Genomic DNA, 23,303 nt, shown 5'->3' with positions numbered 1-23,303 from the left:
CTCATCATCAAGGCTTGTTGAGTTAAAAGAGCAGACAGCCACAGATCCAATATTGCAGCAGCTTTGCAGAATAATACACCAGGGCTGGCCAGATCGGCAGGCAAAACTGCCTCTCCAACTCCGTCAGTATTACCCATACCGAGATGAACTGACAACAAAGGATGGAATTGTGATAAAGGGCCAAAAAGCTGTGATTCCCAAGTCACTGCAGGAAGAATATACCACCATTCTTCATAGAGGACATCCTGGAGTAGAATCAACAAAACGCAGAGCACGAGGTGTAGTGTTCTGGCCTTCATTGAACAAGGACATTGAAGAAAGATGCACTTCATGCTCTGTCTGTAATAGTATGAAACAGCACCAACAGAAGGAACCATTAAGACAGCATGATACTCCAGAGCTTCCCTGGTCAGTTGTTGCGACTGATCTATTCGAATGGAATGGCCAACACTATCTCGTTCTGGTCGACTCGTACTCAGGATGGTTAGAGGTAGATCTTCTTCACAATCTAACATCAATTGCTGTGATTACAAAACTAAAGAGACACTTTTCAGTACATGGCAGTCCCCAAAAAGTGATCACAGACAACGGAACACAGTTTTCCAGTCAAGAATTCAAGAACTTCGCAAAGACCTGGGACTTCATACATGTAACAAGCAGCCCAGAATATCCGCAATCTAACGGATTGGCAGAACGAGCAGTGCGAAGCGCAAAAGAGCTGATGGAAAAATCAAAGCGAGATGGAACAGATGTCTTTCTTGATTTACTCAATTTGAGAAACGTCCCTCGTGATGGAATTCTCGGATCGCCAGCGGAAAGACTCATGTCAAGACAAACGAGGTCAACCCTTCCAATCGACAAAAAGTTACTAGTCCCTTCTACCAAAAGACACCTCAAGGTCACAAAACGACTTGAATACAAGCGTCATCAACAGAAGGTGTATTACGACAAAACCAGCAAACCCCTCCGTCCCCTGCTTAAAGGTGAAGTGGTCAGGTTACAAACACCTCAAGGTTACAATAAAGTGGGAACTATCAAAGACATCTGCAAGGAGCCAAGATCGTACGTGGTGGAATCAGAGGGAAGGGATTACAGAAGGAATCGAAGACACATTTTGCCTGTCCCTGAAACTTTGCAACCCCAAAGTGTTGAGTACAATCCTGCAGATCACACTCAAGTTTGTACGCCAAGACAAGACCAAACAACTCTTTCTGACTACCCAAGTACACCGAAGATGTCACCTAACACTGAAGCCTCGTCAGCCATCACAGTGCCTATCAAAGAACCAGAAAAAAAGCTTTATGTGACTCGGTCAGGCAGAATCTCAAGACCAAACCCAAAGTATATTTAGTTAAGCTGTTTGGAATATGTTAAGAGTTTGAGTGAAACTAATAACAAGTCAGTGAAATTCTAAAGTTAAAGTATTAACAGCCTATTCAGTTATACACATTTTAATTTTGAGTTAATGTGGATATTTGTTATTACTATTTGACAAGAGACTACTAAAGAAAGGGGATGTAGAACACTGATTAAATGTTCTTGGTTATGTGAATCGCATTTGTACTAGAGGTGCATCCGTAGTCAGATTGTTCGTAGAAGCCCGGATGCATACAGGGGCAAGTGATATACACTAGCCTGCAATACACAAAAGGTCTCTCAGTAAAGTGTTAAAGTTATTCAACCTGAATCGTGTTGTCATCATTCTTCAATAAGCCTCAGGGATGAAAAGAGAAATTCAACAATTTAAGCTAGCTTTGCGTGTGGATAAACAATTTTGAATACAAATCAAAAGAAATAACTAATTCAAAAAATAAAGAATTTGGGTTTTCCTGACAAAAATTATCTCTTTAAGAATTAAAAAATACAAAAACCTAAATGAACCCAAAACGTATCTGTTATACTACAATCACAATAAAAGAACAGCTGTTTCTTCAACATGACCACAAAATGAACAAATTTAATCCATATCAAAATATTTCTAGAAAGATGAATTAAACCTGTCGCTATATGTTAAGTTGTTGCACTTGTTATAACGTCGTTGGTCACATGATAACGTCAACATGGCGGAAGACGTGCAGATCACATCCATACTCAACGAGATTTGGCTGTAGAGTACGTACTCTTTTAGCGCTCGTTAAGTAAGTACTTATTGAAATTAAGTACCTACTCATTGAGTATGCGGTTTCGAACGCAGCCAGCGAGATGAAAATAAACTTCTTCCTTTGAGGTTTAATGGTGTTTGTCAAACAAACCTAAATGTTTAAGCGCCACCCCCTGGACTGGAGTGTGAAGCGTTCTGGGAACGTTAGTTTTTGGTTTTCAGAACGTTCCTGGAATGTTCCCAAGAATGCTCCCTGTCGGTTAGACAGGAAAATAATGCACAATAATGCATCAAGCAATAAAATATCACCTGGATAATTCTGTCCCAATCAGTCACAGCTAAAGTTATATATATATCTAAAGTTTTTACAGTGAATAAAGTTAAGCCAAAAACCAGCAGATTCAACTGTGAGATTCAATTAACTCAAAGATGAAGGTCCTACCCAAAGAACAGTGCCAAAAAGTTGTGTAATTGTGCTTAAGAGTAAATTGTATAATTTTAATAAGAAAACATCACCTAACAAATCAGTATTTTTATATCTGAAGTTTGCTGTTCATTAAAAAGACTAATTTTGTAAACGTCAGCGATTCATTTAAATTATAGACAAGTGCGAACTGGGTGCTTAATGCAAATGTAATTGGCCACATTTACAAAACCAGGTGATTATGTTCGCCCATCTATATAAATGCCTCTTTACATAGAGACAAAAGAATGAGGTTAATCTATCAGTTTTAGCGTTTGTGTATTTTTGCAAAGACTCTGGATTTTCTGATTAGTTAGAAATGTCTGTCCAATATGAAAAAGTCCAAGTCTAACAGCAAATAGGCTTCTCTGTATAAAGTGAGATGATCTACTGATGAGTGTTGATAGTCTGAGGCTCATCAATATTAACAGAGCTGCTGAAAAGACTCTTTATTTCATGTCAATAGTTCGTGTTTTCAGCTCATTTATTATGCTGATATCTTAAGATCTCCTTAAAATAGCCACTTAATGCTCATTTCATTGGTGTCAACAGACTGAGGGCATTTGTTGGTTACAAATCTTTAGATTTATTTCTATTTTATTGATTCTATTTCAATCTTATGATTATGTATAGCCTGGAAGAATTAACAGTACTTTTTTTTATGTTATTGATTTGTATAGAAACAAATGCAGTAACTCTGATATAATTTTGATTTTGGCAGCTCCTCCCACTGCAATCGCATCATCAGTGAAGCTCCTCCCACTGCAATCACATCATCATCACTGAAGCTCCTCCCACTGCAGTTTGCCAATAAATGCTGAAATATTCCCATCAGTTTACAATTGAGGATGAGTATCAAAGCATCAGGAAGAGCTGAAATCTGCAAAAACAGAGAGAAGATGAGAGATCCAGAGCCCTGCAGAATCAAACACACTGAAGATACTGAAGAACAAGCAGGTTGGTGTTTATGTTTCTTTCTTTCTTTATAGTGCTGATGGTTATAAAGCTTCAAGCTGATTTAGATTGGCTGTAAAGTACATTTTCAGTAAGATTTATGTTAGATAAATGTGTAGTTAAACATTTAATGGTTACAGGTGATTTGTGATTATGTTTAAAAGTAAAAATTTGAAGATCAATGTACTATATCAAGTTTTAGGGACCTAAATATTGTATTACATATGTCATGGGTTCAACAGGGTTACTGAAAATTAACCATTTTAATTTTTATTTCAGAGTTAATAGAAGAAAGCAAGGATAATCAAGAACTGAGGTTGTATGAGAAACATTTGAGCTGCTCTCAAACCAAACAGAAAGATTTAAAGAGAACAGCCCAGAAGTCTTTCACCTGCACTCAGTGTGGAAAGAGTTTCTCAAGAAAATATAAATTTGATGTTCACATGAGAATTCATAATGGAGAAAATCCATTCAGTTGTGATCAGTGCGGGAAGAGTTTCTCACAATCATCAACCCTTAAGAATCACATGAACATCCACACTGGAGAGAAACCATACAAGTGTTCACACTGTGACAAGAGATTCAGTGGGCTATCAAATCTGAAATCACATGAGAGGGTCCACACCGGAGACAAACCGTACAAGTGTTCACACTGCGACAAGAGATTCAGTCAGTCAGGAAATCTGAAAACACATGAGATGAGCCACACTGGAGAGAAACCGCACACATGTGATCAGTGCGGGAAAAGTTTTGCCCTAAAAGGACTACTCGAAATACATATGAGAGTTCATACTGGAGAGAAACCGTTCATATGTGATCAGTGTGAAAAGAGTTTCATGCAATCATCAACCCTTAAGATACACATGAACATCCACACCAGAGAGAAGCTGTATGCGTGTGATCAATGCAGCAAAACATTTTTGTGGGCTTCAGACCTGAAGATACACCTGAACGTTCATACAAAGGAGAAACCATATCTATGTCATTTGTGTGGAAAGAGATTCTCACAACTAAAAAATTTGAAAGGACATCAGAAAATACATACTGGTGTGAGAGAGTACATGTGCTTTGAGTGTGAGAAGACTTTTACTACAGCAAACCTTTTGAAACTGCATGAGAGGATCCACACTGGAGAAAAACCTTTCAAGTGTTCACACTGTGACAAGAGATTCAATCAGTCAGCACATCTGAAAAAACATGAGAGGATCCACACTGGAGAAAAACCTTATAAGTGTTCACACTGCGACATGAGATTCAATAATTCATCAAGTCTCACGAGACATGAGAGGATCCACACTGGAGAGAAACCGTATCACTGCACTGAATGTGGGAAGTGTTTCAGCCGTTTATATTATCTACACAGACATACAAAAAGCAATCACAGCTAGTAGATCGTCTTCAGATCCAGCACTTCCAGATCTGATGCTGCATCCTCATCAAATGAGACACTATAATGCATCAAGCAATAAAATGTCATCTAGAAAAATGTGTCAGAACCAGTCATTACAAACTACATGATGACGAAACATTATCTAAAGTTTTCATAGTGAATTAATTTCATCTTCAGATTCAAATGAGTTTCAGATTAACTCAAAGATGGAGTTCCTTCCCAAAGAACAATGTCAAAAGTTGTATTCCTGTGAATTTATTATTGATTAAATGTATCTTTTCATTATTACATTACTTCTACTTTTTTTTCTTTTAACAATTGATCAACTTGTAGAGTCTGCTGATTGTATGTTTTTAGTCTTTAAGTCTGAAAGCCATTAAGTGTTATGTTTGCTTTTAAATTCTGTTTTTAATTTCTCAATAAACCTTTTGAATTGAATTGAAAGCCTTTGTCTTATAGTATTATACTATATATATATACACACACACACACACACACACATATATATATATATATATATATATATATATATATATTGTACTTGTCACAAGGAGGGTCAGAGACGTGCGGATCCATTTGCAGCATTTATTGAGAATCGTCAACATGCAGGAATAATCACCAGAAAACAGGAACAACGTAGGTAATCCAGGAAACAGTTCAATACTCAAGCAATGGTCGCAATGGCAGGCAGCAGGGATCAATAACGGGGTACACAGTCCAGAGTCATACACAGAGAATCCAACACAGAGATAAACGCTTAGAATTACGACCATGGGAACAATAAGACTTCGCAAGGTGGCTGTGTGTGTGAGTGGCTTAAATGCAGACAGTGTGATGAGGTGCAGCTGTGACCAGTAATCAGTAAAGTGAGAGCCGGTGAATGCAGTGATTAGAGCAGTGGCTTGTGGGAAATGAAGTCCATGATGTGTGGTGCAAGAGTTCATAATGACAGGATAGACCAGATAAGTGACAGAGCCCCTCCCCAAGGAGCGGCTTCCAGACGCTCTAACCACCTAATACAACCTGGAGGGTGGTGGAGCGGAGGCGGAACAGGGGGAGGGATGGAGGGCCAGGTCCATGTAGGGGTACTGGAACCCCGAACTGAGGCAGAGCCGACGGAGGGAGAAGCCATGATGGAGGAAGGGTTGGCTCCTGCATGGGGCCGACCGACGGAGGTGGAGCCCGAGGCGGAACCGGAGAGTCGATGGTCCTGGGCGACACAGAGGATCTGGAGGGCCAAGGCGGAACCCAAGGCTCTGGCGACCCCGGCGGAGATGGAGGTCCGGAGGTACGCAGCGGAGCCGGAGTGACAGAGGATCGAGGCTGTGCCCACGGGAGGGAGGAGGTCCACAGAGCCGGCAGGACGGAGTGACGAGGCGCAGCCGGAGGAGTAGAGTCCAGAGGCGAAGGTGGGGCGACGACTGACCGGGGCGGAGCCGGAGAGACGATGGAGCCCTGAGGAGCTGGTGGGCCGACGGCTGACAACGGAGACGAGGGAGCACAGAGCCGGGGTGGAGCCGCAGGGTCGGAGGACCGAGGTGGAGTCCAGGACTCTGAGACTGGAGGTGATGGTGAGGGGTCCTTCAGTCTGGACACCGATGGAGACTGGCAGTCCCACGGCAAGTCCTCTGCACCGAAGGTGGGATGTGGGTGAGCAGAGGGACTGTCAGTAGACAGAGGTGGCGGAACTGGAGCAGCAGGGAGGGTGGGTGGGAACAGTCCATGCATGAGCTCCGTGACCAGAACCGGGCAGACAGGAATCTCAGGACGACTGGATGGAACCAGCGGAGTCTCTGGAAGGCTGGGCGGAACCAGCGGAGGCTCTGGAAGGCAGGGCTGAACCAGCGGAGTCTCTGGAAGGCAGGGCTGAACCAGCGGAGTCTCTGGAAGGCTGGGCGGAACCAGCGGAGGCTCTGGAAGGCAGGGCTGAACCAGCGGAGTCTCTGGAAGGCTGGGCGGAACCAGCGGAGGCTCTGGAAGGCTGGGCGGAACCAGCGGAGGCTCTGGAAGGCTGGGCGGAACCAGCGGAGTCTCTAGAAGGCTGGGCGGAACCAGGAGAGGCTCTGGAAGGCTGGGCGGAACCAGCGGAGGCTCTGGAAGGCTGGGCGGAACCAGCGGAGGCTCTGGAAGGCTGGGCGGAACCAGCTGAGGCTCTGGAAGGCTGTCTTGAGGAGCGGGCTCTGGACGACGCTCTTGTGAAGCGGGCTCTGGATGACGCTCTTGAGGAGCGGGCTCTGGAGAACTGGACGACCCCAGCGGAGATTCAGGAGGGCTGGGCGTCTCCAGCGGAGACTCTGGGAGAGCAGGCTCTGAGCGAGCGGTCACTGGAGGGCGCTCTGGCGGCGCAGTCACTGGAGGGCGCTCTGGCGGCGGAGACTCTGATTTGACGGTAGCCATCTTAGGTGCAGACTCAGGTTTGGCAGCCATCTTGCTTGCAGACTCTGGCGTGGCAGCCATCTTACTTGCAGACTTGGGCGGTTTGGTAGATGTGGCTCGAACCGTTCCAGGCATGACAGATGGGATGTGTGAAAGTTCTGGTGATATGGGTTAGAGACCTGCGCGGGACGGATTTTTCAGTCCCGCTCCCGCCCGCTCCCGCAAGATTGTGTCCCGCGCCCGCCCGCTCCCGCAGAAATATACGTTATCTCGTCCCGCTCCCGCCCGCGACATTCATGATTTGTCCCGCTCCCGCCCGCAAAAGCCCGCATAAAATTAATCTATATTGATTTTTTCTGTACATCGATTGAATTTACATGAAACAGTTCTGTAACATCTTGTAAGTTCTACTAGACCCCAGCATAAACGCTCTGGATAAAATATGTGTTATTTAGACTAAGCATCAACATTCACAAACCACTGTTATTCTTAACAAAAAAGCAAACATGAGCTACGGCAGAATGCAAACAAACAAGGCTCCTTTAAAGCTGACATCTCAGTATATACGCGATCTCATAAAGCTCTTATAACACAATGGATATTATGCACAATTAATCTTTCATACATGTCTACACTTTGAGTGTTGTAATTTGTAAGCACCCAATATTCAGCACTGTTCAATACTTTTGAGCAGTGAGTTGATTTTAACTTAAACACCACTGATTGGCGATGCGCTCCAGAAATCAGCAGATGGCTACTGTAGTATTCTTACGTTTGGTTATAAGCCAATCATATGTTAGAGGCAATGTATTGTCTTTTCGTATTGGCTGTATCACCTGTCAGTATTAGTAATGCAAATGAGTCAGCGTTTGGTTGTGTATCTCTTGCTGAATAGGGAGTTAGAACTCATGCTGCACAGCTGAAGAGTGTTAATAAAAGCTTCGTGTTTAAGCAGATTAAGCGTGCATCCAGATCTTTTCATATACACGTTATTATCATAACGGAAATACGACAGCTACATTGCTCACACTTCAAACAAGTTTTAAACTGAAACTGCCTATTCTTGCGCTTACTGATCATATTTATGTTGTTCTTGCTGCTTTTGTGCAATAGATGAATAACAATTTTTTGTTTTTAGATATTTTATGTTTAGATATTTCTATTTTGCGGGAGTCCCGCGAATCATTTTATTTTCCCGCATCCCGCACACACACGAGTCTCCACCCGCCCGCACCCGCACTCGCCCATCAAGTTTTGTCCCGCGCCGCACTCTGTTGCGTTGGGTCCCGCGGGTCCCGCGGTACTCCCGCGGGATTGCAGGTCTCTAATATGGGTGCTGTAAGACTGTGGGGCTCCTCATCCGCAGTCCCAACAGTAAATGTTGAACCGGCCAGTAGGAGAGCATAGTCTATATACTGTTCAAGTGTCCAGTGCGGGGTGTGTAAAGGCATATTGGGTTTTAAATTCTTGTTCAGTCCTTAATAGAAAATGTGCTTTAGAAAAATGTCAGTGAAATCTACCCTGTAACATAGTTCGCAGAAGTCAGCCACATACTCCTCAATAGGCCGGTTGTTCTGACGAAGACGAACTAGACAGTCTCCTGAGTTCATGGTGAACGGCTGATGAATAAAGCCGCTGGATCCTTGGTGGCGAAGTCTTCTGTCACAAGGAGGGTCAGAGACGTGCGGATCCATTTGCAGCATTTATTGAGAATCGTCAACATGCAGGAATAATCACCAGAAAACAGGAACAATGTAGGTAATCCGGGAAACAGTTCAATACTCAAGCAATGGTCGCAATGGCAGGCAGCAGGGATCAATAACGGGGTACACAGTCGAGAGTCATACACAGAGAATCCAACACAGAGATAAACGCTTAGAATTACGACCATGGGAACAATAAGACTTCGCAAGGTGGCTGTGTGTGTGAGTGGCTTAAATGCAGACAGTGTGATGAGGTGCAGCTGTGACCAGTAATCAGTAAAGTGAGAGCAGGTGAATGCAGTGATTAGAGCAGTGGCTTGTGGGAAATGAAGTCCATGATGTGTGGTGCAAGAGTTCATAATGACAGGATAGACCAGATACGTGACAGTACTATAGTATTTTTCTGCATACTCTGAAATTAGTAGCACTGTTCATGAAAAAAGACTCATTTTGTAAACATAAGCAATTAATTTAAATTATAGAAAAGTGCGAACTTGGTGCTTTTTCAATCGGCTCCTGTTCAGCGCCTTTAAGAGAGACTTAGATTTAATTGTAATATGCTTTTCATTGTTGTTTTTTAAAATGACTGAGTTATTCTTCCACTTAAGATGTATTTAGGAAAAGTAGATGCAAGATATACTGTCAAGTAGCTTCACAACTGATCCTTCTGTGCATCTCTTGTGAATGAATACCTGAACCTATTATTAAATGAGCTCTGCGGCTAAATTATGAAAGACATAGTATCAGTAAGCTGTAATGTTCACTGTTCTCTGTTAGGTGTTGGGGAAATAAAGGAAATACACTTGCAATTTATTATTGCCTCATAAATATTATCAAGCTAACTGTATCTTGCCAACTCTTCCTACATGTTATAATGTCAAGGCATTCGTCTCTGATGTGTTTTCACTATTTTGCAATTCAATTACCAGCGCTCTCTCCACCCTCAATAGCATGACTGAGGTGAGTACTTGGCCTCCTTTCCACCTCCTTTCCACCTCCTTACCTCCTTTGGCAATGTTATGAAACAAATTAAGTCCAAACAAGATGGGAAAAGTTTGAACTGTCATGCATTCATTTGTCTATTAACAGCTGAGTTTTTGTAAGATGATGCACTACAAGTCGAGTCAAGATTAATTATACAGCGCTTTTTACAATACAAGTTGTGTCAAAGCAAATTTACAGTATTAAAATAGAACAATGGTGTGTCAGTAATGCAAAAGTTTCATGTTACATCTGGTTCCTGTGGTCTTGTGCCAGGGGACGTCTAGGTAGTTGTTTACTAATGATCTGTTTTGGGGCTCATCTAGTTGACATGGTTTCTGCTGACATTCAGGCTGTAGTTGCTGATCCACCATCTGCTCTTGGTACGGACTGGATCCAGGGGACTGCAGTGACCATCTGATCTGGATACAGATTGGATCTGTTGGATCTACGGTGACCTCGGAATAAGAAAGAAAGATACTAATATTAGCGTAGATGCCATTCTTCTTCTGATGCAATGAGATGACACTGATCCAATACCAAATATATTTATGTATGTAATTATGCAGGAAATATTAAACATGAACATATATCTTATATTAGTCTCTAAAATTGATTTGAATATATTTATATAATTGAGCACAAATTATGGGAATACTAGGGAATAACAATATGGCTGTGTGGTGGCTTCACTTCTATGACATTATGAGCCATCCAGTTATAGATTAGTGGTGTAAATTTATGATAATGGGCACCAAACCTTTAAAAGTAAACAAAAACAACAAAAAAGACAAATCCAAATTACACCCTGCGACTCGTGACGATACATTGATGTCCTAAGACACGAAACGATCGGTTTTTGTGAGAAACTGAACAGTATTTATATCATTTTTTACCTTTGATACACAGCCACGTCCATCTGTCATGTGCACGAGTTTGGAATCAGTCACGTCACATGAGCACGCGCTTCTGGTGTAGAATACGCAAACGCTGGAAGCGATCTGTCGCATGAATACGACACTAATTGTTTACACAGTGCACAGAGATTGTGGGTATAGCGGCTATTCAATATGGGAATAACTTGCGCGCATCCTGATTGTTTAAACCGATTAAAAGCTAAAAGATTAAGTTTGCTTGCACAAACTCATCCGGGACTTTTCACTGATTTCCCCTTGCGGCGTTTGCGTATTCTACGCTAGAGTGACTGATGCACATGTGACGTGACTGATGCCAAACTCGTTACATTTATAAGGTTATATTTTATAGCTTGATGCTTTATTGTTTCACATTTGGTGAGGAGGCAGCATCAGATCTGAAGATGATCTATATAAGGCTCATCCACACATAGACAGCGCTTTCCCTGCCCATTCCTTTATTTTTATTTTTTGTTCTTCCATAAACATGGCGTTGTCTCAAGAAAAATCTGTGTACACAAAAAAACACTGAAAACAACTCAAAATGTTGCGGTACTCGTGCCAGATCAATATGTGGAGCTGTAATCCTGCCACATAGGTTTACTAAAAATGGAGAAGTCTTGGAGTCTTGCATGCTGTAAACAAACCCAACAAACAAGTAAAGCTAATAAAAGTTAATAAAACAGGCTTCATGTTTACTGTTTGGTTTTTTGTATGACTGTGTACAGAAGATGAATGATTAAAACGCTTCCCTCATTCAGTGCAGGGATATGGTTTTTCTCCAGTGTGGACTAACGTGTGTTTCGTTAGGTCTCCTGACTGAGTGAATCTCTTGTCACAGCGTGAACACTTTATATCACAAGTTATATCAACTCATTTTTATTGTGATACGTTATAATGACTTGTAGTTTTAAGCTGATTTAACTTAAAAACTTAAGGCAGCTGCTGAACTTACAAAGCTAAGTTGAATACACTTTTTACAGTGTATTTTTTACTTTTTATAATTCGTCAACTTGTAGAGTCTGCTGATTGTTAGTTTTTAGTTTTTAAGTCTGAAAGCCGTTAAGTGTTATGTTTGCTTTTTAAATTGTTTTACATTTCTAAGTACAACGTTTGAATTGAATTGAAAGCCTGTTCATTAAAAAGACTAATTTTGTAAACGTAAGCGATTCATTTAAATTATAGACAAGTGCGAACTGGGTGCTTAATGCAAATGTAATTGGCCACATTTACAAAATCAGGTGAGTATGTTCGCCCATCTACACTAATGTCTCTTTATGTATAGAGACAAAAGAATGAGGTTAATCTATCACTTTTAGTGATCGTGTATATTTGCAAAGACACTGATGGATTTTCTGATTAGTTGAAAATGTCTATCCTGATGTGAAAAAGTACAAGTCATTTGAAAAAGTTGAAAGTCTATTCGCTATGGAATTACAGTCTGGCTTGGAAATCTGTCTATTCAATTAAAAAACAAATTGGTTCATATCCAAAAAAAGCCATGAAAATCATAGGAATAAAACAATACGAGCCCAAACAGACTATATATGAACAGGCAGTGATGAGAAGAGCAATACATATCAGTGCTGATTCCAGACATCCTCTATTCAGTGAATATCAGCCGTTACCATCGAGAAAGAGACTGAGAATGCCAATGTGTAAAACCAACAGATTGAAGTTTTCGTTTGTTTCTGCCTCGATAAAACTGTTGAACTCTACCAAGAACAATGCAGCTGTAGCATATTAGCACCTTACTGTGCTTTATATATTTCATATTTTTATATCTATACACGGTCTTACATTGTAAACAATGTATGTTCTTAATTGTTTTGTTTCGTTTTATTTATTATTATTGTCTGCCTAGAGCAACGTTGTAGCACTTTTTTGCCCAAGATAAATTTCCTCTCGGGGACAAATAAAGTTTATCCTTATCCTAAGTCCAAGAGCAAAAAAGCTAAAGTGAGATGATCTGCTGATGATCCTGAATTGTTTGTTGAATGAGTGTTGATAGTCTGAGGCTCATCAATATTAACAGAGCTGCTGAAAAGACTCTTAATTTCATGTCAATAGTTCGTGTTTTCAGCTCATTTATTATGCTGATGTCTTCAGATCTCCTTAAAATAGCCACTTAATGCTCATTTCATTGGTGTCAACAGACTGAGGGCATTTGTTGGTTACAAATCTTTAGATTTATTTCTATATTAATGATTCTATTTTAATCTGATTGTGAATAGCCTGGGAGAATTAACACTACATTTTTTTAATTATGTTATTGATTTGTATAAAAACAAATTCAGTAACTCTGATATAATTTTGATTTTGGCAGATCAGCTCCTCCCACTGCAGTCACATCACCACTGAAGCTCCTCCCACTGTAATCACATCATCAGTGAAGCTCCTCCCACTGCAATCGCATCATCACTGAAGCTCCTCCCACTGCAGTTTGCCAATAAATGCTGAAATATTCCCATCAGTTTACAATTGAGGATGAGTATCAAAGCATCAGGAAGAGCTGAAATCTGCAAAAACAGAGAGAAGATGAGAGATCCAGAGCCCTGCAGAATCAAACACACTGAAGATACTGAAGAACAAGCAGGTTGGTGTATATTTTTCTTTCTTTATTAATAGTGCTGATGGTTATAAAGCTTCAAGCTGATTTTGATCGACAGTAAAGTAGTTTTTTAGTAATATTTACGTTAGATAATTGTGTAGTTAAAAATATTAAATAGTTACACAGGATTTTTGATTATGTTTAAATAATTTTAAGATCTCATGAACCTAAATATTGTATTACATTTGTCAGGGTTCAACAGGGTTACTGAAAATTAACCATTTTAATTTTTATTTCAGAGTTGATAGAAGAAAGCAAGGATAATCAAGAACTGAGGGAATATGAGAAAGAAATTAGCTGCTCTCAAACCAAACTGAAAGATTTAAAGAAAAAAGCCCAGAAATCTTTCACCTGCACTCAGTGTGGAAAGAGTTTGACAAGCAAATATAAATTTGATGTTCACATGAGAGTTCATAATGGAGAAAATCTGTTTACTTGTGATCAGTGCGGGAAGAGTTTCTCACAATCATCAACCCTTAAGATTCACATGAACATCCACACTGGAGAGAAACCATACAAGTGTTCACACTGTGACAAGAGATTCAGTCAGTCAGGAAATCTGAAAAGACATGAGATGATTCACACTGGAGAGAAACTGTACAAGTGTGATCAGTGCGGGAAGAGTTTTGCACAAAAAGTACTACTTGAAGTACATATGAGAGTTCATACTGGAGAGAAACCGTTTGCTTGTGATCAGTGTGAAAAGAGATTCATGAAATCATCAGTCCTTAAGATACACATGAACATCCACACCAGAGAGAAGCTGTATGCGTGTGCTCAATGCAGCAAAACATTTTTGTGGGCTTCAGCCCTAAAGGAACACCTGAAAGTTCATACAAAGCAGAAACCACATTCATGTCATTTGTGTGGAAAGAGTTTTTCAAGTCTTCAATATTTAAAAGTACATCAGAAAACACACTCTGGTGTGGGAGACTACATGTGCTTTGAGTGTGAAAAGACTTTTACTACAGCGAGCAATTTAAAACTGCATGAGAGGATCCACACTGGAGAAAAACCTTTCAAGTGTTCACACTGTGACAAGAGGTTCAGTTATTCATCAAGTCTCAAAACACATGAGAGGATCCACACTGGAGAGAAACCTTTCAAGTGTTCACACTGTGACAAGAGAGTCAGTGATTCATCAAGTCTCACAAAACATGAGAGGATCCACACTGGAGAGAAACCGTATCAATGCACTGAATGTGGGATGTGTTTCATTCAATCATCTGCTCTACACAGACATACAAAAAACAAGCACAATTAGATCATCTTTACATCCAGGACTTTCAGATCTGATGTCACTTCCTCACCAAATGAGACACAATAATGCATCAAGCAATAAAATGTCATCTAGACATTTTTTTCCTAACTAGTCATTACAAACGACATGATGAGGAAACATTATCTAAAGTTTTCACAGTGAATTAATTTCATCTTCAGATTCAAATGAGTTTCAGATTAACTCAAAGATGGAGTTCCTTCCCAAAGAACAATGTCAAAAAGTTGTATTCCTGTGCATTTATTATTGATTAAATGTATCTTTTTATCAATACATTACTTCTACTTTTCACTTTTAATAACTTATCAACTTGTAGAGTCTGCTGATTGTATGTTTTTAGTTTATAAGTCTGAAATCCATTGAGTGTTATGTTTGCTTTTTTAATTCTGTTTTAAATTTCTCAATAAAATTTTGAATTGAATTGAAAGCCTTTATTGTTATTGTATTTTTCTGCGTACACTGAAATAGTAGAAGTAGCACTGTTCATTAAGAAGACTAATTTTGTAAACATGAGCAATTCATTTAAATTATAGATAAGTGCGAACTGGGTGCTTTTTCAAACGGTTCCTGTTCAACGCTTTTAAGAGAGGCTGAGATTTAATTGTAGTATGCTTTTCATTGTTGTTTTTAAAATTCTTCCACTTAAGATGTATTTAGGAAACGCAGATGCAAGATATACTGTCATGTAGCTTCACAACTGATCCTTCTGTGCTTCTCTTGTAAGTAGGAATGAAAATGAATACCTGAACCCCATAGCCCTGTGGCTATGAAAGACTGTAGTATCAGTAAGCTGTAACGTTCACTGTTCTCTGGAAATAAAGGAAATACACTTACAATTTATTATTGCCTCATAAATTATAAAGCTAACTGTATCTTGCCAAATGTTCCTACATGTGATAATGTCAAGTCTCTGAATGTCATGCACTGCCGTGGAGATGAGCCAAGAGAAACTTGCAGGAAACCGGAGTAATGATGAAACGGATATTTATTGAAGAAACATGGTAAATATCGAGCGCCATGATAACTATGCCAAACCTATGGGCGGCAGTATAGAGAAAAGAAAAAAGCCATGCAAGCCAATCAAAATCCTCAGAATCGACACCAACGAATCACACGAGCGACTTCCTCTTCCTTTCAAAACAGAAAACATGGCGCGAGGTTCGTTTGTGTGGACAGACAGTGAAGTTGAATTACTCCTTCGTGTAGCGTTGGACTACAAGGCAAGGAAAGCCCAAGACAATGTCGACTGGGAATCTTGCCAGTCCAAATATGTCGACATGTTGGCCCAATTCTTGGAGCAATAGCCGTCCGAGACCAACCAGGACTTTCCTCATGTGAAGGAGGAGATAACGTGAGCCAATCTGACAATGGAACTTAAGGCAATAAGAGGGAAATACAGAAATTTAGTAGACACTGGACGCAGGAGTGGCCACGGAAGAGGGGTGCTCCTCTACTTCGAGTTGTGTGAGCAGGTTTGGGGTGGTTCTCCAGCCACTACGACCATCGCCTCCGGCATCGAGACAAACTGGAAGATTCCGTCGCTCCTTCCCCCGCCACATCATCTGCGTCCTTGGTGGAAGTGGACCACGAGTCTGAAGCAGAGGTTTAAGATGTTGATGGTAGTGTGGCCATCAACCCCACTGTGAAGCAGAGGAGAGACCTGCTTCAGGTATGTATTTATTGTCATATCATTGTAGTGTATTATTGGCTTTATTTCAATGAATGTGTGGATGTATCTGTGAAATTTAAGATCATACTAGCCTTCCAATGAATCACATTTTAATTTCTGTATTCCTATAGTCTGTTGTGAATCGTGACATTTAGTGTTAAGTACTTGTTTATAGATTGACTATGCTGAGGGGAAACATGAGGGATTTTTTTTTTAATAGGTATACTTCTGTAAATGATAATGTAAATGAGTTTTAATACATTTTCTTTGGTCTACTCCGTAAAGGCTAAACTGAAGGCACATCGGCATGAACGGTTAAAGAGGAAGCTACCCGCTGAGGCCCAGTGGTGGAATGCTGTTGAGGATGACAGAAATGTCAAGAAGAAACTTGTGGAAATTATTGAGACCTCAGAAAAGCAGGCATCGGAGAATTTCTCTAAAATAACAAATTCCCTGGATAGGCCAACATCATCAATTGCAGATGGGTTTGCTCTCCTGCGTCAAGTTGTGCAGCCATCGCCACCGCCACATTACAATATCCCATTTGAGGGAATCAGAATCAGAATGAGCTTTATTGCCAGGTATGTTTACACATACTAGGAATTTGTTTTAGTGACAGCAGCTCCACAGTGCAACAGAGTGACAGTGACAAGACAAGACATGTATATTGTTCTTTTTAAAATCTAAGTACACAAGACAAAGTGCAAAGTGCAAAATAGCAAGAACACAATATACAGAGTATGCCATTACTAGGTACAGGTATATTAGGTGCAAATTTGGATGTAAGTAGGTATTAATAAATACTGAATAGATTAATAAAGTGTATAATAGTGCATGCATGTTCCACGTTTACTGACAAGTGTTCATGAGATGGATTGCCTGGGGGAAAAAACTGTTCCGGTGTCTGGTCGTCTTGGTGCTCAGTGCTCTGTAGCGTCGACCAGATGGTAACAGTTCAAAGAGCGAGTGTGCTGGATGAGAGGGGTCCAGAGTGATTTTGCCAGCCCTTTTGCACACTCTGGATAAGTAGAGAAGAGGTCCTTGTGGACCAGTATATGCACACACTCCACCAGTACACACACACTCCTATTTCCCAAATTCAGTACCAATTCAGTATTTATTCCCACCCAACTCGTCAGCTGACAACAGACCACCCAATGCAGTGCCACTCAGCACCATCAACATAACTGATTTGACACACACACCTGTTGAGGGCATGCAGGGTCAAAGCCCTTAAGGAAGTTTAGCAGTCAGTCTCAAGGTGGGTGAAGGGCAGAAACTGCATTTTGACCAATGAGAAGTCCTGTCCTTCCTGGGTTTGATAGCAAAAGTCATCTTCTTGAGGTGTCTGGCTGTTGTCCTGGTATTTTTATCTGATGGCATTGGACAGTTTTCTTATGTTAGTCCACCAAGATTCAATCAAAATGTAGCAAACTTTTTGTGTTTGCTGCACTCTGATGACACTGCTAACTGATCCAATACCAAATATATTTATTTATGTATGTAATAATGCAGGAAATATTAAACATGAACATACGTATATCTTATTGTCACAGTTTGGTGGGTTGAGGAGAATGGAGAATGGAGGAGGAGAACTGGAGTGAAAGCAAAAAGAACAGTTTATTAAATAAAACACTGAATATAATACAAAACAAACAGAAACCAGGAGCAAAACGTATAACATGTAACATAGTCAACAACGGACAAACGGGGAGTGCAAACACAGACTCTAAATACTCTGAAAACAAGGCATGGCCATAAACAAGGTATCAAGACAGGTGAATCAAATCAAAGCTAAGTGGGAACGAACCAAATGACACAGAGTAACAGGGGAAGACAAAGGGAAAAATCAACTGAAGTTCAAGTGAGGGGGGAAAACACTAGGAAACACTGAACAGAACCGGACAAAACACAGACATATTCCTGACACTTATATTAGTATCTAAAATTGATTTGAATATACAATAAATATTACAATACAAACTTCATGTCTTTAAGTTTGTTCTGTATGTTGTCAGCATAATTTCTCTTAATGATGCTATGATGTCTGTATTTATATTTGTTTATGATTGTCCATGTCCTTCCCACAATCCCAGATTGGGATTTTTAAGTCATTTAAACTCACAAGTTATATCAACTCATTTTTATTGTGATGCGTTATAATGACTTGTAGTTTTAAGCTGATTTAACTTAAAAACTTAAGGCAGCTGCTGAACTTAAAAACCTAAGTTGAATCTGGTGAAAACTTTTTACAGTGTACTTTTTACTTTTATTAATGTGTCAACTTTTAAAGTCTGCTGATTATATGTTTTTAGTGTTTAAGTCTGAAAGCCGTTAAGTGTTATGTTTGCTCTTAAAATTGTTTTAAACTTCTCAGTACAACTTTTGAATTGAAAGCCTTTATTGTCATTGTATTTTTCTGCATACAATGAAATTAGGAGCACTGTTCATTAAAAAGACTAATTTTGTAGGCGTAAGTTATTCATTTAAATTATAGACAAGTGCGAACTGGGTGCTTAATGCAAATGTAATTGGCCACATTTACAAAATCAGGTGATTATGTTCGCCCATCTATACAAATGCCACTTTATATATAGAGACAAAAGAATGAGGTTAATCAATCAGTTTTAGTGATCGAGTATATTTGCAAAGACACTGATTGACTTTCTGATGAGTGTTGATAGTCTGAGGCTCATCAATATTAACAGAGCTGCTGAAAATACTCTTTATTTCATGGCAATAGTTTCTGTTTTCAGCTCATTTATTATGCTGATGTCTTCAGATCTTATAAAAATGGCTCATTTCATTGGTGTCAACAGACTGTGAGGGGATTTGTTGGTTACAAATCTTTAGATTTACTTCTATTTTAATGATTTGAACTGTTTTTCTTACCACTATGTATAGCCTGGAAGAATTAACACTACATTGTTTTATGATGTTATTAATTTGTATAAAAACAAAGGCAGTAACTCTGATATAATTTTGATTTTTGCAGATCAGCCCCTCCCACTGTAATCACATCATCAGTGAAGCTCCTCCCACTGTAATCACATCATCACTGAAGCTCCTCCCACTGCAGTTTGCCAATAAAAGCTGGAATATTCCCATCAGTTTACAAGAGCAGACGAGTATCAAAGCATCAGGAAGAGCTGAAATCTGCAAAAACAGAGAGAAGATGAGAGATCCAGAGCCCTGCAGAATCAAACACACTGAAGATACTGAAGAACAAACAGGTTGGTGTTTATTTTTCTTTCTTTATTAATAGTGCTGATGGTTATAATGCTTCAAGTAGATTTAGATTGGTTGTAAAGTCTTGTTTTAGTAATATTTATGTTAGATAATTGTGTAGTTAAACATATGTAATAGTTACACAGGATTCGTGATTATGTTTAAATGTAATAATTTGAAGATCAATGTACTATGTAAAGTTTCAGGGACCTACATATTGTATTACATTTGTCAGGGTTCAACAGGGTTACTGAAAATTATTCATTTTTATTTCAGAGTTGATAGAAGAAAGCAAGGGTAATCAAGAACTGAGGGAATATGAGAAAATTTTGAGTTGCTCTCAAACCAAACAGAAAGATTTAAAGAAAAGAGCCCAGAAATCTTTCACCTGCACTCAGTGTGGAAAGAGTTCGACAAGCAAACATAAATTTGATGTTCACATGAGAGTTCATAATGGAGAAAATCCGTTCACTTGTGATCGATGTGGGAAGAGTTTCACACGATCATCAACCCTTAAGAATCACATGAACTTCCACACTGGAAATAATCCTTACAAGTGTTCACACTGTGACAAGAGATTCAGTCAGTCAGGAAATCTGAAAAGACATTAGAGGATCCACACTGGAGAGAAATCGCACATGTGATCAGTGCGGGAAGAGTTTTGCCCTCAAAGGACAACTTGCAGCACACATGAGAGTTCACACTGGAGAGAAGACGTTCGCATGTCATCAGTGTGAAAAGAGTTTCACACGGTCATCAGCCCTTAACAAACACATGAACATCCACACCAGAGAGAAGCTCTACCCTTGTGATCAATGCAACAAAATATTTTTGTGGGCTTCAGGCCTAAAGGAGCACCTGAAAGTTCATACAAAGGAGAAGCCACATTCATGTGATTTGTGTGGAAAGAGTTTTTCATGTCTACAATATTTAAAAGTACATCAGAAAATACACACTGGTGTGAGAGAGTACATGTGCTTTGAGTGTGAGAAGACTTTTACTTCAGCAAACCATTTGAAATCACATGAGAGGATTCACACTGGAGAGAAACCGTATCACTGCACTGAATGTGGGAAGAGTTTCAAGCATTTATCTTCTCTACAATATCATGCAAATAACAAGCACAGTAAGTAGATCGTCTTCAGATCCAGCACTTTCAGTTCTGATGCTGCGTCCTCACCAAATGTGACACAATAATCCATCAAGCAATAAAATATCATCTGGATAAGTCTGTCCTAACCAGGCATTGCAAGAAACGCAAGTTTCGAATGAGTATCAGTTTAACTTAAAGATGGAATTTCTCCCCAAAGAACAACATCAAAAATTTATATTCCTGTGTATCATTTAGCCTCATGATATAAATTATATCATTGTGCTGTCCTATGAGTTTCACTTAGTTTGCTTAGTCCTTTATGAAGTAGATACTTTTTCAAACTGTTCCTGTTCAACACTTTTAAGAGAGACTGAGATTTAATATTAATCTGCTTTCATTGTTGTTTTTAAAATGACTAAATGTTATGATGTATTTAGGAAACGCAGATGCAAGATAAAATACTGTCATGTAGCTTCAGAACTGGTCCTTCTGTGGAATTGAGTAATCATTGATTAAACATTTTTTAAGTAATACATTGTTATTTTTAATGTATCAACTTGTAGAGTCTGCTGATTGCATGTTTTTAGTGTTTAAGTCTGAAAGCCATTAAGTGTTGCTTGCTTTGTAAATTCTGTTTTAAATTTCTCAATAAAACTTTGATTTAAATTGAAAGCCTTTATTGTCACTGTATGTTTCTGCGTACACTGAAATTAGTAGCACTGTTCATTAAAAAGACTAATTTTGAAAACATAAGCAATTAATTTAAATTATAGATAAGTGCGAACTGGGTGCTTTTTCAAATGATTCCTGTTCAACGCTTTTTTTTTTTTTTTTGTTATTCACTCATGATCTGTCTCTGGGGCTCATCTAGTTGACATGGACTCTGCTGACTTTCAGGGCTGTAGAGGTTATCTCTGGGTGCTGATGGGTATGGACTGGATCTGGGGGACTTCAATGACCGTCTGACCTGGATACATGATCTGGTGGCTACGGTGACCTCGGAAAAAGAAAGAAAGATACTAATATTGGCATAGATGCCATTCTTTTTCTGACGTAAATCGTCAGTTGTTCTATTCCAGTTAGAATTTCTATCATATTTTGGAACCTTTTCTAAATGATTCCATTAGGAATTGTCTTATAGGTTTTTTATAGGACAAGGCATAAATATACTGTAATTTATACAGGGTTTTAATGGGAATTTGGAAGAATCCTAAGACTATTCCTAACGAAATCATACAGAAACTGTTCCAAAATATGATTGAAATCTGAATAAAAATCCTGTACAAGTTTATTATTAGAATCCTTTGGGATTTTTAGACAAGCAACATACAATGAACAACGTCTACGTCAGGGTGATGTAAACGGCAAACTGCAAGTACTATTTGTTAGTAAAAAAAAAAAAAAATAGAACAGTGGAAAAGTTCTCCTTTAGATGAAAAGTTCCCATAAAGACAGGAAGAAGCTTTCAATTTGATCCCATAAAAAAAAAATCTTATAAGAATGATCCTACAGATTATTTGTTTATAAGAAAATTCCTATCAAAATCCTATAGGAATGGTTCCAAAATATGACAGAAATTCTAATATGGGAAGTGTTTTCGGTTGAGGTTGACTTAATTAATGCAGCATAACAATCCTTTAATTGATTTGAGTTATAGAAATGTTGTTAATGTTTTTATGTGTAAACCAGGTTAATCTGGATTTAAACTGACAGATTGTGTCCGCCTCCCGAACAGTGTTAGGTAGATTGTTCCAGAGTTTAGGCGCTAAATACGAAAATCATCTGCCGCCCACAGCTGATTTTGATATATTTTAGGTATTATCAAATCGCCAGAGTTTTGAGAACGCAGCAAACATGAAGGACTATAATGTGATAAGAAATCGCCCAAGCATTGAGGAGCTGAACCATTCATGGCTTTATAAGTAATTAGCAATATTTTAAAATCTATACAATGTTTTATAGGGAGCCAATGCAGTGCTGACAAAACCAAGCTAATATTGTCATACTTTCTGGTTCTAGTCAGAACTCTAGCTGCTGCATTTTGGACCAGCTGGAGTTTGTTTATTAAGCGTGCAGAACAACCACCCAATAAAGCATTACAATAATCTATCATTAAGGTCATGAATGCATGAATTAACATTTCTTCATTTGACACTGAGAGCACAGGATGTAATTTCGATACAGTTTTTAGTTGGAAAAATGTGGTTTTGCAAATGCTAGAAATGTGGCTTTCGAAGGAAGGATTGCTATTGAAAAGGACACCTAGGTTCCTGACTGATGACGAAGAATTTCCAGAGCAACATCATTGTCACTGAGAATACGTATTTTTCTGAATATGTAAAAGACAGGTGTGATGTGGTTTGAAAACATAAGTTATGAATGGATTTGGATGGATCTCTGCGTCTGGAGATCCTAAGGAATTTTTATGGTGGTCGCAGGCCTAAATTTAGCAGTCAGTATCAAGGTGGGTGAAGGGTAGAAACTGCATTTTGACCAATGAGAAGTCCTTTCCTTCCTGGGTTTGGTAACAAAGGTCATCTT

At 39.3% G+C, this 23,303-nt stretch overlaps 2 protein-coding genes across 2 annotated transcripts in view; both read left to right on the top strand.

Annotated features, from left to right (window-relative positions):
* LOC141342771 (uncharacterized) overlaps positions 1-14,757 on the top strand; it is a 68,693-nt gene extending 53,936 nt beyond the window's left edge. The window contains exons 12-14 of the mRNA XM_073847342.1: positions 3,959-4,892; positions 13,904-14,194; positions 14,279-14,757. Coding sequence (XP_073703443.1) covers positions 3,959-4,892; positions 13,904-14,194; positions 14,279-14,757 — 1,704 coding nt within the window. The remainder of the gene's footprint in view (positions 1-3,958; positions 4,893-13,903; positions 14,195-14,278) is intronic.
* A 1,382-nt stretch (positions 14,758-16,139) lies between these two features.
* On the top strand, positions 16,140-21,728 carry LOC141342685 (uncharacterized). The gene is made up of 4 exons (XM_073847222.1): positions 16,140-16,391; positions 20,068-20,225; positions 20,299-20,795; positions 21,634-21,728. Exons 1-4 carry the CDS (start codon positions 16,140-16,142, stop codon positions 21,726-21,728), a joined length of 1,002 nt encoding a protein of 333 aa, XP_073703323.1.
* Positions 21,729-23,303: the final 1,575 nt, after the last annotated feature.

The sequence above is a fragment of the Garra rufa genome, chromosome 1, assembly GCF_049309525.1.
Source record: "Garra rufa chromosome 1, GarRuf1.0, whole genome shotgun sequence".
In the NCBI taxonomy this organism is placed as follows: domain Eukaryota; kingdom Metazoa; phylum Chordata; class Actinopteri; order Cypriniformes; family Cyprinidae; genus Garra; species Garra rufa.
Note: the sequence above shows the minus strand (reverse complement) of the source record. Positions and strands in the feature narration are given on the sequence as shown.